Genomic DNA, 17,544 nt, shown 5'->3' on the forward strand with positions numbered 1-17,544 from the left:
TAAATCTGGTGTTGTTTTATGTGGTGTTATTTTAACGAATCTCATGATAACCTTGGCTGCATATTACTTTTCAAAGAGAGTTCTCAACCTTTTATTAAACTCATATTACCATACCATTTTTTTAAATGTATATACAGTGATATCATTTTGGTGCCCAGCTATTTAAACATGCCCAGTGTGGCTCTTATCACAAAGACCAGCAAGCAGGAGTTGGGTAGAAGTTAAAATGATCAATATCTATAAAGAGGAGTGAAGACGCAGCCCTGCTTCATCAGGTATGGATCCTTCGGAGTGGTTTTCACCTCCAGGTACTGAGGTATGTTTAGCAGCAGCTGTGTGGTGCAGACAGACTTCCTGTCTACAGTGAAGACTCATTTCTGGGTACATAAACAAACACGACTGTCAACAAGGTTTGCTTTGTCACAAAGAAAGCTAATCTGTGGAGAAAAAAACAAAACACACACACACACGCCATTGTGTTTTGCCGTACCGAGATGGAGCAGAACAGATTTCTGTCATGAAGTCCATACTCGTGCCGTTTGAATGTTACAGCTACTCATGCTAACGAATAATGCTATTGCGTTAATGTATTTTATTTTATTTTATTTTTGGTGCTGATGCTTCCAGTATATAACGTGGGCGGGGGTTTTAATTGGCAACAGCACCTCCCGCCAAATGTAGGCTACAGCAGACTGTTCAGCACCACAACACGCCCCAGCTACTTTGGCGCTAAAAAAACACAACAGGTCATAAATTGTAGCGCGGCACAGCACGGAACAGCTTTAAAAAAAAGTACACACTAATGCATATCAACGCACCGTAAATATAACATAGATTGGGTTTTTTTGGGGGGGAGAGGGGGTTTATATCTACATGTTCTGTATTATAGATAGCTTCTTCATTTTGATGCATGAGAGGGGACAGTATTTGCATAGCATGGGTTAAGGTATGGCGCGGGCCAACTCACAACAAAACAACATGCTGTACGGCAGTTGCGGCATCTTTTCTGCAATATCAACCTCTCTGGCAGTAAAACAGCAAAAAAATAAATATATAAATCAACAAATAATAATGATAATAATTATAATCGTATGTTTTAAGGCGCTAAATCTGTATAATCCAATTACACTGCAGTTTGGTTACAGTTTCACTTGATTAAACTAATGTTTTACAATTGATTTTAACCTTTATAATTAGTGTAAACATGTGTAATTCTACATACACAGACCTAGATATTGCATTAATAAAATTACATCGTCATGCACATTGTTTAAAGGTTGATTTTATATATCGACAGCCTGTACAGTTTTTTTTTTTTTTTATGGTTTCCTTTCTTCACTGAAGTATAATTAATTTGCATATTCTCGCGCGGGGACACTTGGAAGCCGGCCTGCGGGCGCGAGACCAAAGTTTCGCGCGCTGAAAAGGTACCGCCTTCTCGCTGTAGAGTGACAAGTATGCAGTCCAATCGGACCTCGGATTTCGATATCGGGTGTCCAATGAGGCGACAGACTGGGCGGGTTAAAGTGCAGCTGAAGAATCTCATTGATTTGAGCAGCGCCAGTTTTAGATCGGACTTTATGGGAAACCATCTAGAAGTATTTTATTTGTGTGTATTTGGAGGCGTTTAAAACAAGGTAAAAAAGAAAAAAAAACCAACGTAATTTACCCTAATATGGTTTTTAGTTATCGTCTAGCAAGCAAAACGTATTAATAGAAAAGCTGTTTTGGGAATTCAAAAAAGTTCAAGTTCTACAGTTAGTAACTAAAGTAGAATCTGACTAGGGTTGTATTTTCTTTTAAATGTCATTTATTACCTCAGTAATTAATTAGTATCAGTCTAATTATGTCGGTAATTAAACGGGGTGATCTCTGAAAGAAAACATATTTTAGTTCGTGTCACATTTAAAACCCCGTGTATTGACCGGAAACACAACTTTAAAAAAAAAGATTCTGACCACAGTACTATTTAAAAAAGAAAAAAAAACTATTTTTTTTCTTTCGGTAGACTTTCTCTGTTTAAGTGTACATGGCATCTGATTCACAAGTATCTCGGGTTGTGTTTATTTTGTCAGCTTAAGGACTGGTGCTTTCGCTGTCACTTCATTCAATCTGGTCATTTTGCACTTTTTTTATGTTCAACATCGTTTTTGCTACGTCGTTCTTGTCAAGAATAAGGTAGTTGTGCATTAAAATAAGGTGTAAAATTTGTAGGCGTTTACTGTAAATGACAACTTTACAAGTAAGTAGTACTGTATGGATTCAAAATGGTGGACGCCTTTATATTATAGCAAGTGCTATGTTATGAAGTTCGGTTCTCCACAACAAGTCGGTACTTCATCTGGACAACTCGGATCAACGACCGGACAACTTTTTTTTTTTTTTTTAAATGTACTTTTCTTCCAAGGAAACATGTGGATCCAGGTGCGTACCATGGATGGGAAGGAGACCCACCGGATCGACTCCCTTTCTAAGCTGACCAAGGTTGACGATCTCCGGCTCAAGATTGCGGAATTGTTTAAAGTGGAGCCTGAGAGGCAAAGGCTTTTCTACAGAGGCAAACAGGTAACGCATCTTAACACATCCTTTTAAACCCCAACATTCACATAGGGTATACGCTTGGTATATGAACTGTAGAGGGAAGTGAATTACTGTACAACCTAGTTGATGCATTGTCTGCATGTGTTAGGTACTGTTTTTGTAAGGCATACTGCCATCTTGTGGCTAACTATAGTATAGTATACAACAAGCTTTTCCCTCCAAGGGTTGTAAACAAGCCTCCACATTTCCGTTCAGTGCGGGCACAGCGTTGAAAAGGTGATTTCTGGCTACAATTTTACATACTTATTATAAGTACTATTTTGATTACAAGACATCAGGCATTTTTATGCCTTTTTACATGAACGTCTTAAGTCACATGTGTGGCAAATTTGTGATTTTCTTTATTTTGTATTGTGTAGATGGAAGACAGCCACACCATCTTCGACTACAATGTGGGATTGAACGACATCGTCCAGCTCCTGGTTCGACAGGCTGTCCCTAACTGCCCCCCTGCTATTCAGAAGGAGGCGGAGCTCTCGGACACTGATTCTGGCTGTGGCTCCGCCCAGAGCGAGTCGGACAAGAACTCCAATAACGGCGAGGAGGCGGAAGGTCAAGCTGGCACCTCTGCACAGTCTGATCTTGTAGAGCCTGTGTTCGGCTGCTACAAGGTAACCTATTATAGGAATATAGATAATGGTAAAAATGCATAACCGTCTACATCTGGTTAAAATGATATCTGCATTTCTCTAATCTGGGAGATTGTTGCTTGATTTGGACAGACAACTGTCACAGATTGATTCAAGTTTTGGGTGAAGGTCTCCATCTCCCCTGGCTGATTCCTGGCTCGCTCATCATTTTGATCCCCCCCAGATAAACGAGTTTGTGGACGCCTGTGACCTGAACATGGGAGCCTGGTTTGAAGCTCAGATTGTCAACGTGACTAAAGAACCCAAGAGTTCAAGCGAGTCTGGAGAGGATAAAAGCGATTCTGCAAAGCCCGGCAAGGATGAAGAGACTGTGATTATGTATCACGTCAAGTATGAAGAGTAAGGCTTTTTATTTATGTATTTTATATATAGGAAAGCTTCTTGTCTAAGACAGTATCTCCTGTCTGAGGCCCATGCTGGAATAAGGAGCTCTGTACAGTAGCTTTTATTTATTTTTTGTAAACCTACTCCATGTAATAGTATGCCAAGCCTTTCAACAACCTCTTAAACAAACTGAAGGTCTGGATTCATCTAGAGCAGGGCTTCCCAACCCTGGTCCTGGGGACCCCATGTGTCTTCTGCTTTTCATTCCAACTGAGCTCTCGGTTACTTAACTAAACCCTTAATTGAACTATTAATCTGCTTAATTAGACCTTTAACTGTTCTCAAATCCTAAAAAGTTGCAGAGTTCAAGTTACTTCAAATCCGCAACCGTTAAAGAGCTGAAAACAAGTAAAAAGGTCTAATTAAGCAAATTATTAGTTCAATTTAAGGGGTAGTTAAGTAATTGAGAGCTCAGTTGGAATGAAAACTAAAAGATGCATGGGGTCCACAGGACCAGGGTTGGGAAGCCCTGATCTAGAGCTTAAAATGAGGTAACTTTGTCAAGAAGGCGAAGGTTTTAACTGAAACATGTATCATATTGGGGAGCAAGTCAATAAGGGATCTTTAAGTGTGCATTGCTTTCCAGTATACTTAGGTATGGAAATGACTCGCTGCATTGCAGTTTGATCCATTCCTGGTTTTACAATGAGTTTAAGAAACCTAAGCTCGTTACATATACACTATAGCTAATCAAGCTCGTATGAATACCTGGAATGGTTGAAGGCGCTTTGCAATGGGTCTTATATGCATCCCCGGCATATAGGAATGTAGGAAGCTAGCAGTATTCAGCTGTGCGGTGCATGTTGTCGTATTAAATACAACTTATTAATGGGCTGTATTGATGGTGGTCCTTTGTCTTTTTTGAAAGGTCCATTCTTGAAACTCTCTCTCCTTTTTAAACCAGTTATCCAGAGAATGGTGTTGTAAAACTGACTGGGAAGGATGTCCGCCCCCGTGCCAGGACAGTGTACCAGTGGCACCAACTAGAAGTGGGCATGGTAGTTATGGTGAACTTCAACCCTGATGAACCCAAGGAGAGGGGTTTCTGGTACGATGCAGAAATCCAGAGGAAGAGAGAAACACGCACCGCACGTGAAATATATGGCAAGATATTGCTTGGGTAGGTTTATAAGTTCTGTCTTGTACTTGTGGAAAATGCAGATTGTGAATTATGAATCAGTCTATATTTGACCTTCATGTAATCAAACTCAATGTTACTCTTGTGTGTAAACAAACTGAATACATTTTCTTACAGTTTTGCCAAATGTGTTTTTTTTCTTTGTTGCATGGTTTAGATTATGTGTAATTAGTAAGATGTGTTCTTAATCTTTTTAAGAGATGCTGGTGATTCTCTAAATGACTGTAAGATCATGTTTGTGAATGAAATCTACAAGATTGAAGAGCCAGGAAGTGCAGAGGGTGCTGTTTTGGAGAGCCCCATGAAAAGTATGCTTCAACTTTCATTTATTTGCCTGTTGCTTGAATCCATAATAGTGCTACATTCTGAATTGAAATGTGGATTTTATGATTAGAATATAAATAACAAAACAAGTCTTTATTACAGCAAATCTTGTAAATAGTATATTTTTTAAAATACTGTTGTGTATTAACAGGACTACTTGTGTAGTTATTTCACTTCTTGGATCTCGCAGTGCTTTCGTACTTTCTAAACAATTCAAAAGACCAGAAACTTGTAACTAGTGCTCGGTCTCTTTCCTCTTCAGGATCAAATGGCCCAGAGTGTAAGGTCTGCAAGGATAACCCGAAGAAGAACTGCCGCATGTGTAACTGCCATGTGTGTGGGGTGAAGCAGGATCCAGACAAGCAGCTGCTGTGTGATGAGTGTGACCAGGCCTTCCATATGTACTGTCTCGACCCTCCCCTGACCTCCATCCCAGATGACGAGGACTGGTAAGTAATGAGTAAAGTCATTAACTAGCTTCAGGAGAATTTGGACCATACAGTGGCTTCTAAATCTACACGTTCAAATCTTAGTTCTTGCTTGCCGACTACTTGTCAGTTAAGTGAAATGTAAGTCTTCTGGCTTTGACCAATTTGTCTGATTTGTTAGGTACTGCCCGAACTGTAGGAATGATGCAAGTGAAGTAGTGTTAGCTGGAGAGAAGCTGAAGGAGAGTAAGAAGAAATCTAAGATGGCGTCTGCAAACTCATCCACCCAGAGAGACTGGGGCAAGGTATGTTTTTGTCTATTTAACTACATAATTAAAATTTGTATTTTTGTAGAAATGTCAAGGCAAGTAGATGGCTGTAATGTAAAATATTCCCTTTTTTTCCTCCCCTCCAGGGCATGGCTTGTGTTGGTCGTACAAAGCAGTGCACCATTGTACCTTCAAATCATTATGGACCAATCCCTGGAGTTCCTGTGGGGACACAGTGGAAGTTTAGGGTGCAGGTAAGCTGTGTGTTATTTGCATGCAGTTGTGCAGTGTAGGGGTCTTCAGTAAAGCTGCAAATTGGACAAAAATGCAGCAACCTGGAATAGAAATAGGTGTAAGTTTTTCCTGTTCTTGCATTCACACCAGTAATCGGTATCCTGCTGTTCACAGGTCAGTGAGTCGGGCGTGCATAGGCCTCATGTTGCAGGTATTCATGGAAGAAGCAACGATGGAGCCTACTCGCTGGTTCTGGCTGGGGGATATGAAGATGATGTGGTGAGTTAAGGGATTACTGGGAACTACATTTCTGGACCCCCCCCCCCCACCCCCTACCTGTATTGTAATCTGCACTTCAAGAAGCTCTTTGGAGGGATTTTCTTAGAATGCTGATAAAAACATTAATCAGTCCCATAGTTAATATTGGTGACATTTTAATGTATGTAATTGACTCCCTTAATGCCCACCTCCAACCTTAAGGATATGTCTTTTACTACTTCCTTCTGAAAAGATGCACATATTAAACCATCAGTGCAAAATTTTTAACCAAACTTTTTATCCTAGGATGCCGGCAATGAATTCACCTATACAGGATCTGGAGGCCGGGATCTATCTGGAAACAAGCGCACAGCTGAACAGTCTTGTGACCAGAAACTCACAAATATGAACAGGTGAGGACAATGCAGTATTGCTATTACTTGCTCTGTGTGAAGATTGAGTTGAAGAGATTATTTAAAAGCCTCTAAAGTGTGTCCATCAGTTAAAAAAATAAATAAATCTTGCCACTGAACAGGGAATGGCAGCAAATGAAGTTATGCTAGGGTGCTATGGACCCTTGATGTTTATGCAAGCTGTACCTTGTGGGATTGCGGAATAACAGGATTTGGAATCCCATATTTTTATATTCCTTTTTTTTCTTTCTTCTCCTAAACAGAGCTTTGGCTTCAAACTGCAACGCTGCCTTGAATGACAAGGATGGAGCCGAAGCCAAGGACTGGAAAGCAGGGAAGCCAGTCCGTGTGGTGAGGTCCTGTAAGGGACGCAAGCACAGCAAGTACAGCCCAGAGGACGGCAACAGATATGATGGCATCTACAAGGTTTGTGTGAGCTGGTGGAGAGGACTGGCAACTGCTGGAGTTGGATGTTTAACAATACATTGGGGGGGATTTGTAACCCTGTGCAGAACTTCAGCAATTAAGTTTTGTTGTACTTGGAATGTGAGATGGTTGCATAATAGCTTATATTTTTAAAATGTGTTTTTATTTATTAAATTCCTTTGCAGATTGTGAAATACTGGCCGGAGAAAGGCAAGTCTGGCTTCTTGGTCTGGAGGTATTTATTAAAGCGAAATGATGATGAGCCAGCCCCATGGACCAGAGATGGGAAGGAGAGGATTAAAAAGCTGGGGCTTACCATGCAGGTAGTCTTTCAGTAACCATCATATGCTGTTAGACCCAGTTCCTCCTCTTCAACCTCATACTTAAGGCTGTCTTCTTGCACCCATCAGTACCCAGAAGGCTACTTGGAGGCTCAGGCTGCGAAGGAGAAGGAAAAGGAGAACAAAAAGGAAGATGAGGAGGAGGAGGATGAGGTGGAGACTCCCAGCAAAGGCAAAAGGAAGAGGAAATCTCAAATAGGTATGTGACCTTGTTTTCACAGCTTGATGTATTTGTTAATTGAACCATCTCCCATCAACACACGCATCGTTTCTACACTTGATACTTCCTTGTGTGGTTGAGCCGTTGTCCCATTTTGAATGTTCTGGGTGGTGGGAGTTATTGGTGGAATCTGTCAAAATACATTATAGAAGTGGGACTAAGCATTTGGAATGTAAGTTGCATGGAGTACAGAATGCACTTCCTAATATGCTTGGGTGTATTTTTTATTTTTCTCCACTCTACCACAACTGTGATGGGCTGCTATATACCAGATAAGGAGACTTCTTCCCCAGTTAAAAACACACCCAAAAAGATGAAAGTGGAGGCATATAAACTGACAAAGGAGCAAAAGGGGCTTATTAAGGAGGATGAACTCAACAAGAAAGTTTGGGATGAAGCTATGACATCACTCAAAGAAGGACCGGTAAGTATTAGGGTTGACTTTTAAATCTGAATTGTTTGCTGTTCTGCATTCTACAGCTAATGACACGTTCATGGTGATGGTAGTTGGAACATTATTGAGAAATGTTTCCAGCTAATTCCGTCGTGCTTTTCCCCCAGAAATTCCTGAATAAAGTGGAAGAGATATTCCTGTGTATATGCTGCCAGGAAGTGGTTTTTCAACCAGTCACAACAGAGTGCCAGCATAACGTCTGCAGGGTGAGTTTAAAAACAAACAACAATGTAAGTAATATACAGCGGGACAAAGATCATCTGTATTAATGCTAATTAAACTGGCAGCAAACATACAAATGTCTAATTTTCTTGTGATGGGATTGTAGACGAAACGGGAGTTTCTGAAAGGGAAACTTAACAGCTGTCTCCCTTCTCCTGCAGGAATGTTTACAGCGCTCGTTCAAGGCCGATGTGTACACATGTCCCGCTTGCCGGTATGATTTGGGCAAAAACTACAGCATGACTGTCAACAAACCACTGCAAAGCATTTTGAGCCAGTTCTTTCCAGGATACAGCAGTGGCCGGTGACAACTTCTCCACTCTGTCATAGAAGTGACAAAAAAGGGAAGGGTGGGGGTGAGATTTTATGAACTGAAATAACGATTGGAATTTTCTAACTTAAACCACACACCCTTAGTACCTTCAGGTTGGTGTATGTGTCAGATATATAGTTGTAAGATGCAGCGTCTCCCCCCAAGACTTGCTTCCTTCATTCAGAATGTAAATATGTTGCAGTTTAATTTTGGACAGTGGTTACACATGTTAGTGTTAGTTACTTTAATTGCAAACTTGCTTAATACATTTTGTTTCTGGGAAGTAGTTATTATGCTTGCAAATGGCCATAACCTAGCTTTCTATGTGAAAGGGGGCACCAGCGGGGTTAGTGTGCAGGAACAAAAATACAAAACGCACAATGCCATCCTTGTTGCCCAGTCACTGCAACACAATTTGTAAGTCAGTTTTTATAGGATCTTGATGGCAGCCAGGTTGCAGTGATTTTAAAAGTAAAGTTTTGAAATACTACCTCAAGCACCCCTTTCTGTTTTCTCGGGGCAAACTTAGAATGGAAGTCTATTCTAGCTTGCTTTTATATAAAAAAAAAAAAAAAAATTAAACTTTGAAGCCCTTAAGTGCCTTTTTATAATAGATGCCCCCCCCCCCCCATTCTAGTACTGAATTGTTCATTTTAAACCTGCTTTTATGAGAAGAGGGTGATGATAGCTGTCTGCTAGTTACTTTTGGTTTTGCAGTGACTCCATTTACTTGAGTTTTGCTCCTTGGTGTCTTGTATGCACTGCATCTTGGTATCATTTTTTTTTTTTAAATGTAATAGTCCTGATGCATTTTTCTAAATAAAATGAGGAACTTTAGGTTGTACTCCTTGTTTCTTTTCTTCTGTAAGTCAGTAACAAAGATTGCAATTGTACACCTCGACGCATTCATACAACATACTGGACAGTATGTATGTATAGTGCTTGTGTTGGCAAACCGTTGACTGTTGTTTTTTTTTTTTTTTTTTTGTCAATTCCTACTATCCTTGTGCAAGATTCTGCATTCTGAAATGGTTCTATTTGATTTGGACATTCAGTTACAATGACATCTACATTTGACTTAATGTGTGTGATTTTATTTTTTTTATTAATTAATAAAATGTTGTATTAACTTTTATTTACTTCCCATTGCTGCCTCCATTCTTTTTGGTGTGGTGTATTTTTTTGGGGTGAGTTTTGTCAGTTAAATGTTTTGCTGTTGAGGTACTAGTGGTAGATTCGAGTTACTTTTCTATACATACCCTGCTGAGCTTGCTATTGTGGTAGCATATCACACAATCTCTTATTTTAAGTAAAGGGATATGTCTATACATCAAATTTAAGCAAATTGAGGTTTTTGTTCAGCATCTTCTACAAGGGTAAACGAGGTCCTCACGATGTGCCTTCTCCTTTCATTCACTGCAGAGTGCCGGTTTCATTTTCTCACAAAATATTTAAAAATACATCACCTTGTTTTGTGCAGCTGTAACTAGCCTGGACATTTTGTAGTAGTATTACCCGCGTCTTGTTACTGCAGGGTGTATGTATATAGAGAGATATCGATATGTATAGTTCTTTTCAAATTAAAGATATGCAGAATGGATTGGTACTGGTGGCCCAATTTACTGTTAACACTTGGCGCCAGATGGGTTTAATTGAGAACTGCATGGGACACCGTGTAACAGTAAAGCTATATAAATCAGCGTTTATAAACGAGGATAATCAGTATTCTAAGCTGTGATGTGCATTTTTCCATTGAAATGGCGTGATAATGACGAGAACTTGTGTAGGGTTTCTCATGTCTTGATAAGGGTAAGATGTTGCTTCGTGTTCTGGACACTGCATGTGCTGTTGAATAGTTTCGACGCTTTCTTCTTTTCGATATCCAATAATATAAAAGCTGGTTCTTCTGGTGGAGGTCTCGGACAATACGGCTACGAGATTTCAATTCGCATGTGCCACTCGCTCGCTGCGGTTTGTGGTTAACGGCACGTACTCGCTTGCATTGCGACCGAATGATTGAAACACGAAAAAGGCGGAGTTTGAAAAATGAAAACGAAACCCCACACCCCCGAAGGACTGACTGACTGACAGCCGAGCGAGCCTGTGAATTTAGAGAAATGACCGGAACACACGCCCTTCCTTGTTGAAACTGGTTTTCTAAATGATAATGTGGACGGATGCTTGCCAAACCTATTGCATGTCAAAATAAATAAATAAATTAAAAAAAAAAAAAAAACGGTCGAAGGATTGCAAATAAATGGAAAATGCGCTTCCCCTGTCTCTAGAAAGAAAGGCTTCAAAAGTAGGCTTAGGCGCCATTGTGGCTCTATCATGCATGGCAAACTGGTAGCTTCGGCGCGATGAGAGCCCACATGGCGCACCTAGGAGGACAGTTTCATACCACGCTCTGTTCCGCAAGGCTCGGCTGTGATGCACCGACGAAAGGGACGTATAGAAACTCTTTAATGTTGCGGAAGGGGTTCCCAGCAACTCGAATGGCCAATGAAAGCCTGCGTTCACATGTCAATTACGTCGCTTCTAGCTCATCAGTGGTTTAAGACGCCTGCCAACTAAAGTATCTATCCAATAGCGCATCAGCACCGTGGTGGGCGTTACCCAGCGCTGACACCGTCCAATCAAGCAAGTGAATGGCTCGTGTGGGCGTGACCCCGTGCCCTCGGTGGTAAACTGGCCGATAATCGTTCGGCTGGGTTTGTAAAGGGAAGAGAAATATCTTAAAATAAGAAAGAAAGAGAACATGGGAGACGACCGGAGCAAAGTGGGAGGTAAAATATAATTCACGAAGTCTGATGTGCTGTTCGGAGAGGCTATGCTCGAACAAACTAACAAGAAAAAAAAAAAAAAAGGGAACATACATACAAACAGATTTGTTTTTATCGGTCACGGTGTTGTGTTGACTTTTTAAAAAAAAATTTTATCGGAAGGATGGGGGGGGTTAGAAATTTCAGACAAAAAACAAGTCCACAAAAAAAAAAAAAACTAAAAAAAACACAGAAACTTGAGCCATAGAAAACGTTGTAGTAATTATTGTGTATGTTTTGTTTAAGCACGGGTACTAACTACTGTATGTAATTTAAATCCACCACTGCTAGGTTAGATAAGGCATGGATTGCTTAGAGGCATCAAGACAGCTGACATATATAATCACATAATATAGAAACGAGTGATTGTTTCACTGACACACGCCTATTCTGAGCTTATTGGGTCTGTGTTGTGATCTGCACGGGTTAATGTATCGGGTTAGCCAAACATGTTTGTGTACGATAACTATTGCTACATATTGCATATTATTATTGTCTTATTTGGTTGCAACTGTGTAAATCCAGCGTAATGCAAACTACACCATGCCTAGACAGGTCTTATATGTAAATAAAATGTGTTGCTAGTTGGCACTAGCCTAGAAAAGGAGCATGCTTTATTTATTTTTATTTAATTTTTTACCCATGAAAGTGTTGTAGCCGTATATTGGTATTAGTATTTTTTTTTACGGCTTCTTTCCATATCTCTTGTTGATGAAATATAATATGCATTTGTGTTTATATAATCTGATACACGGTAGATGGTACAGCATGCGCCTAACTGACATTTCTTGCATGCATAGGTGCACGTCTACACTAGTGGTTCTGTGGTTGCATTTAATTATATTCGACGCTGCGATAGTTAAGTAAACGAGACTCCTGTTCATTGAAAAAATATATATATCTATGACGGGGATTAATATCGGTATTTTTAAACATTTTAAAATGAGTTTGAATAGATTTAGTATATGAGATTCGAGTCCATTGTTTGGATGGCGTATGCATTCATATCTGTAATTTATAATGTGTGTTTTGTTAATGTGTAGAAACATGTATTTAACATGTACAGTGCCTGCAGGCCGTACCCGGATGTATGTAATACTATACTCTAAACATCTTATGGCGTTGATAATATGCTTTGAATTGTGTATAACAAAGGTACAGCTTTCTGGTGTGTGAACATGGTTACGTTTGACAGAATCGCTGTTTATATACAGCTATGTCATGCAAATATTGTTTTAATCTGGTAAACCTATTGCAGGGTAACGCCGGTACGTTAATTCAATTGTTGCAGGTAGTTACTGTGAAAGCAGGGATGCAGCGTGTAGCATTTCTCTGGATTTGAAAAGTCAGCACTGTTGGAAAGCCTTGAGATGCCTCTCTCACAAGTACTGCTTTTTGTTCTCTCAACTTATTTTTTACTGACAACTGGCATATCCAAAAAAAAAAACACAATGCTCCCAGCTTCAGATATGCTGCAGCCATATGTGGGGTTTTGTATTGTTGAGTGGCATTGTTGTTGAATAATTCTGCATTATGTTGGAATACAAAGAAATAATAACATGCTGTAGTGTTGCAGTTTTGCCATTTCTTCAAGTGCATGGTTTTCTTCCACAGGCCAATTTTTCTATACAAAAAAAAAAAAAAAAAAAAAAAAATCCAATTTGGGCTACCTGATTACTGTGAGTATTCAACAAGGTGTGTGACACAGTGTAGTAAATGGGAGCAGTTAAACTTTGAGGCAGTGGGTAGATGTGCTTATCTTTTGACCATTGTGCAGTCAGGTGGTCAGGCACAAGTAAGCAGCCGGGCTGAATGAGAGCCACACGACTTTCCAGTTCAGCGTCTCGAACCTCATACCCTCTAACCGTACCGATTTCTCCGGTACCGTACCGGCTGTCTGTCTTTGGTACCGGATCCTCGCAGCTTGATCATGTGAACCGGATTCTGAAATCCACTCTGTCCCGAGTACGCTGACAGCGACTCTGCTTTGCTGTGATATTGTAACCCGTCACAAACATACGTGTTTTAAAACAATGCTCTTCTATGAAATTTCACTGCAATTCGACATGCATACAGTAGTACTGCCAAAAGAACACAGTAAAATCACCATCAAGGTAAATACAATCTATTACCTCTATAAACTAAACCCTCACAGTAAAATACACGCTGATCAGTTCTGAAAAATATAACGCTGCATGCCTGCCTGTAGCTGTATTTTTAATGTGTGGTTTTTATAGTTTAAAAACCAAAACTACCTTAGATTTGCGCTCACTTTATAAGAATAACAATATCAGCACTATTATACCCGTTTTCCTTTGCTATATGTTGGAGGGTATGGAGCATGTATCAGGTGCTTGCAATAGTTTAATTAAGGTGTGTCCAAAGTTTTGAATTTTGTAGTAATAATTATATGTATGATGATTCTGATGAGTGAACTGAAATATGCCATTTATGTAACTACTGCTGTGGGTAATAACATATGGCATGCATTGCATGACAAACGGGTGTCTCCTTCCAACTGAAACTCTTATCATTTAAGAATTGTAAACTTACAGGACTTTCTGGTTTCTCCCAAAGTCGAGGTCGCAGGAGGCGAAGGCGTGCTGGTCTTTTGGGAGCACTGCAGCTTAAAGTTGCAGTATGCTACCCCCACAGATCCTCAACGCAGATTTCGTTTTCCGCCATGTATAATGGAGTACTGGTGTAGTAGCCGTTTCCAATAAGTCTTGTACTGTGCAATAACAACAGTAAGTTGTATCAGTGGCCCTGATATTGCATACACCTGCATGTTCAGGGTAAATGGAGTGTAGTAACAGATGGTTTTGGAACCTCTCTTCCACTACAACGAGAACGCATTACAGTAATCCGGCGTGTGTCCGCCCTGACCGTTTATCCACCACGAGCAAGCTCGTCAGCAACGTCGCCCTCGTGCACAGCGCTAATGCTACAGGAAGGAGAGTTGTGCTTGCAGTTGAACGTTGTGTTTTTTTTTTTTTTTCTATCGTAAACCCATGTAGTTTGCTGCTGTGTAAGTGACTCGACACTAATGGAAGTGTGTGCAGCACGGGGTCAGGAGGGTTTTTGTGTGTAAATTGTAGATTTTATAAATAGTGTGCATGTATTGTAATTTAATTTAATGAAGTACCCGACGCTCCTGGGAGAGCCTGCCCGCTGTGTGTGATGAGCAGGTGTGGAATGTAATCAGCAGGTAGGTGTGTTCCAGCGGGGCGTCCAGGTTCTATTTATTCTTCTCGGGGGGGGGGGGGGGGGGGGATGCAAAACCAAAGCCAACCAGGCTAAAGAAGCTGGAAATCGCCAGCATGTGTGTGAGAGAACCAGGGCTGGATACCGAAGAGCGAGTAAGCAGGTCGAAACCGCCAACAGCCGGGAGAGTAGACAGAGTTCGTTTGTTATTAAACAGAGAAGATTAGTTCAGAGATTGTTGATCCCACCAAAGTGTTTGTACACTGTGTTGTGTGAGTTCCTTGCGCTACCATTGCTGGTACATGTGAGCTGTACAGTGTGTTGATATGTAAATGAATCCTGTTTGCCTGCGGGGGGCGTACCTCTGTCTCGGTCTCCTGCCTGTCACTCAGCAGCGAATGCACGCACCCACACGGCAGACGGCTACTCTGTCACAAGCATTAATACCCGGTTTCTGTCTAAACAAGGGATTTAGGGGAGCTCCCTAATAACTCAATCTCAAAACACTAATTGTGTGAATATAGTAATTGTTACAGCTGTGTAAAATGGTATTTAAAACAGGATTTTTTTTGCATATCCGCCCTTACTCTGGTCCCACCGCGGTCTGATGGGCGACGGACTACTGTACTTTTTAATTTTTGGTCAAAAAATGATTTAACATTTTTGTAAAATACACTTTTGTTTCATATTTTCCATTCACTCGTTCCTGTCATACTGTATGTCCTTCAAACCGAGAGATACGCTGTAAGTTAAAGAGCGGGGCATTGTCAACACAACAAAGTAGGAAAGTGGAAAATCCAGTTTGTTTGGTTTTTTGGGGGGGGGGGAGTTGGCACCGTTTTTGCCACCCATAGTCACAACACAGAGTAATGGCAAAGTTCAGAGACCCCCCCCCCCCCCTCTGTTCCTCTGCTGTTACAATACATTACACACTGCTGTAGATAGCCCAGTGCGTGTGCGAGCGTCTCTCTCTCTCTCTCTCTCTCTCTCTCTCTCTCTCTCTCTCTGTGTGTGTCAGGGATGTAAGAAGCTTCATACAGTACGGGCTGGAGTGAGAAGAAAGAGGAGAGGATAATATTTGGTCTCTGGTATCCCAGTAGACTGCCCTCTGGGTTTTAGCAAAAACTTTGAGTGATGACTGGAAACAGAAGGGCCCAGGTTTACAGTACTGTACTAAACTTTGCTCCACTTTTTTTGCCCTTAAAGAGTGACGGATCTAAATACTGTACTGATATATTAATCCCATGGATGATTTTATTGATATACTTATTAACAACTTAAAAATAAAATCAAATGAGGTCTGGAGAAAAGGCTGTTTTTATACATTAGCATGACGGTATTAAAATCTGTCGCTGTTTAGACCATTTAAAATAGAGTCCGTTTATGGCATTTGTCTATTTATTTATTTTAGATAGTCCAATAGAAAGGATACTTTAAAGGGAATGCTGAAAAGCAGATCTAACATTTTAAGTCTTCATCCAAATGAGGGATAATATCAGGTGTGCTGTACTGCAATGGATTGAGCCTAGGGCAGGGTAGAATTCAGGAAAATCCCAGGCTTTTGCTCTGCAGCCAGGCCCCTGTTGTTGGGAGTGCGCTGTCTCCACTGGCTGCCTGCTATGAACGGCAGCACTTTGCTTGGCTCGGTAAAACTGCCTACCTGCTGCTGCTTTTTATGATCAACTTGCACTTCCTGTTTTTGTCTAAGAAGTCTGTGTTGTGTGACAATGCGTACTGTAATTTCTCCAGTAGCATTTAAAGCTATGTTTTTAAAACCTTTTTCACGCAAAGGCCTGTTTTATTTCCCTTTCGCAAACACCCTGAGCTGCACCTTGGCATGAAGAGCACAGCAAAGCCGAAGAGGCTTGAGAGTAGCTGCGCGGCACGCTTGCTTGTACTTCAGCTGTTTTATTGGGCGTCGGGGCCCCTCCTTCCCACATCTATTGTTACATGACTGTAAGTCAGGGGTGGTCAAAGTTGAGCCTTCCAGTCCTGGTCTTTGTTCCAACCCTATTCAGAATTGTTGATTTGAACCAATTAAGCCTCCATCCACACCCTGAAGTAGTTCATTATCTCATGCTACCTGTTAAACCTGAAGTGGAATGCCCTCCAGGACCTGGATTGGACACCCCTGCTGTAGGTTAATGTAATAAGTTATGCTTAAGTTTGGATGTGTGTAAGCTTTAAAGGTGTAATAGAGTTAAGCAGGATCTGAACCACCCACCATCCAATAAAATAAATAAATAAAAATGAAAGCTGTCAACATTGCAGTAAGTCTTATCCCATATACAGATGTTATCCCATGCAACACACAGTGCACAAGAGGACATCAGTTTCACAATAAGAGACACCCTGAAGACAACTGGCATGATACCGAAAGCTGAGAGTGAAACAAAACCCCAAGGAAAGAAGCGTCTGTGTAGTCCAGTAGATCTGAAAGCAGCACCGCTCTGCTTGTGACTAGTGCATGGGACGGGGTCAGAGTCACAGCCAGACAACAGCATACACAGTATCTATCATTGCCCTAAAATATCACGCAAATACACAGAGGAAAAGCCTGGGAAAGACAGCTTTGCAAGTTTCTTTAGATTATTGAAATAGACCCCTGTTTCACAGTTGACGACGGCTCATTGTTCTGGGACTGCCCCCCTTTAACCTCCAGCCTGCTTTACTGTGCCCCTAATCGGAATGGTCTGTCCCTCCTCCTCCTCCTCCTCCTCCTGCCTCCATTATTTTCCAGTGTCAGTTCATTCTGAGACTCCCATCTGTCCGTTTTCTTTTGTTTCACTGGTCGCTTTGGATTGTGGGGAGACTGTGATCAAGGTGGCGAAAAATAATAATCT

General features: G+C 40.9%; 2 protein-coding genes across 3 annotated transcripts in view; both read left to right on the plus strand.

Moving 5' to 3' along the window:
* The first annotated feature begins 1,515 nt into the window (after positions 1-1,515).
* Positions 1,516-9,814, plus strand: LOC117401349 (E3 ubiquitin-protein ligase UHRF1). Its single transcript, XM_034001953.3, has 17 exons — positions 1,516-1,637; positions 2,408-2,565; positions 2,961-3,212; positions 3,415-3,590; positions 4,540-4,755; positions 4,972-5,081; positions 5,360-5,546; positions 5,707-5,830; positions 5,941-6,048; positions 6,203-6,307; positions 6,593-6,699; positions 6,963-7,125; positions 7,311-7,448; positions 7,536-7,665; positions 7,959-8,110; positions 8,248-8,346; positions 8,524-9,814. Exons 2-17 carry the CDS (start codon positions 2,413-2,415, stop codon positions 8,668-8,670), a joined length of 2,367 nt encoding a protein of 788 aa, XP_033857844.3. The 5' UTR covers positions 1,516-1,637; positions 2,408-2,412; the 3' UTR covers positions 8,671-9,814.
* Positions 9,815-11,304: 1,490 nt separating this feature from the next.
* LOC117962785 (lysine-specific demethylase 4B-like) overlaps positions 11,305-17,544 on the plus strand; it is a 74,972-nt gene continuing 68,732 nt past the window's right edge. The window contains exon 1 of one of the 2 annotated variants that reach the window (XM_059014339.1): positions 11,305-11,461. In XM_059014339.1, the coding sequence (XP_058870322.1) occupies positions 11,434-11,461 (28 nt within the window). In that variant the 5' untranslated portion in view covers positions 11,305-11,433. The remainder of the gene's footprint in view (positions 11,462-17,544) is intronic. The other variant, XM_059014338.1, reaches the window with a different exon arrangement.

Source organism: Acipenser ruthenus, chromosome 47 (assembly GCF_902713425.1).
Source record: "Acipenser ruthenus chromosome 47, fAciRut3.2 maternal haplotype, whole genome shotgun sequence".
NCBI lineage: Eukaryota > Metazoa > Chordata > Actinopteri > Acipenseriformes > Acipenseridae > Acipenser > Acipenser ruthenus.

What these genes read in the sequence shown, in the direction of transcription:
- LOC117401349 (XM_034001953.3), top strand. Translation starts at nt 2,413, where the DNA reads ATGTGGATCCAGGTGCGTACCATGGATGGGAAGGAGACCCACCGGATC. An exon ending in AGTGGAAGTTTAGGGTGCAG is followed by an intron (nt 6,049 to 6,202) that starts GTAAGCTGTGTG and finishes TGCTGTTCACAG; the next exon opens with GTCAGTGAGTCGGGCGTGCA. An exon ending in GGGGATATGAAGATGATGTG is followed by an intron (nt 6,308 to 6,592) that starts GTGAGTTAAGGG and finishes TTTTTATCCTAG; the next exon opens with GATGCCGGCAATGAATTCAC.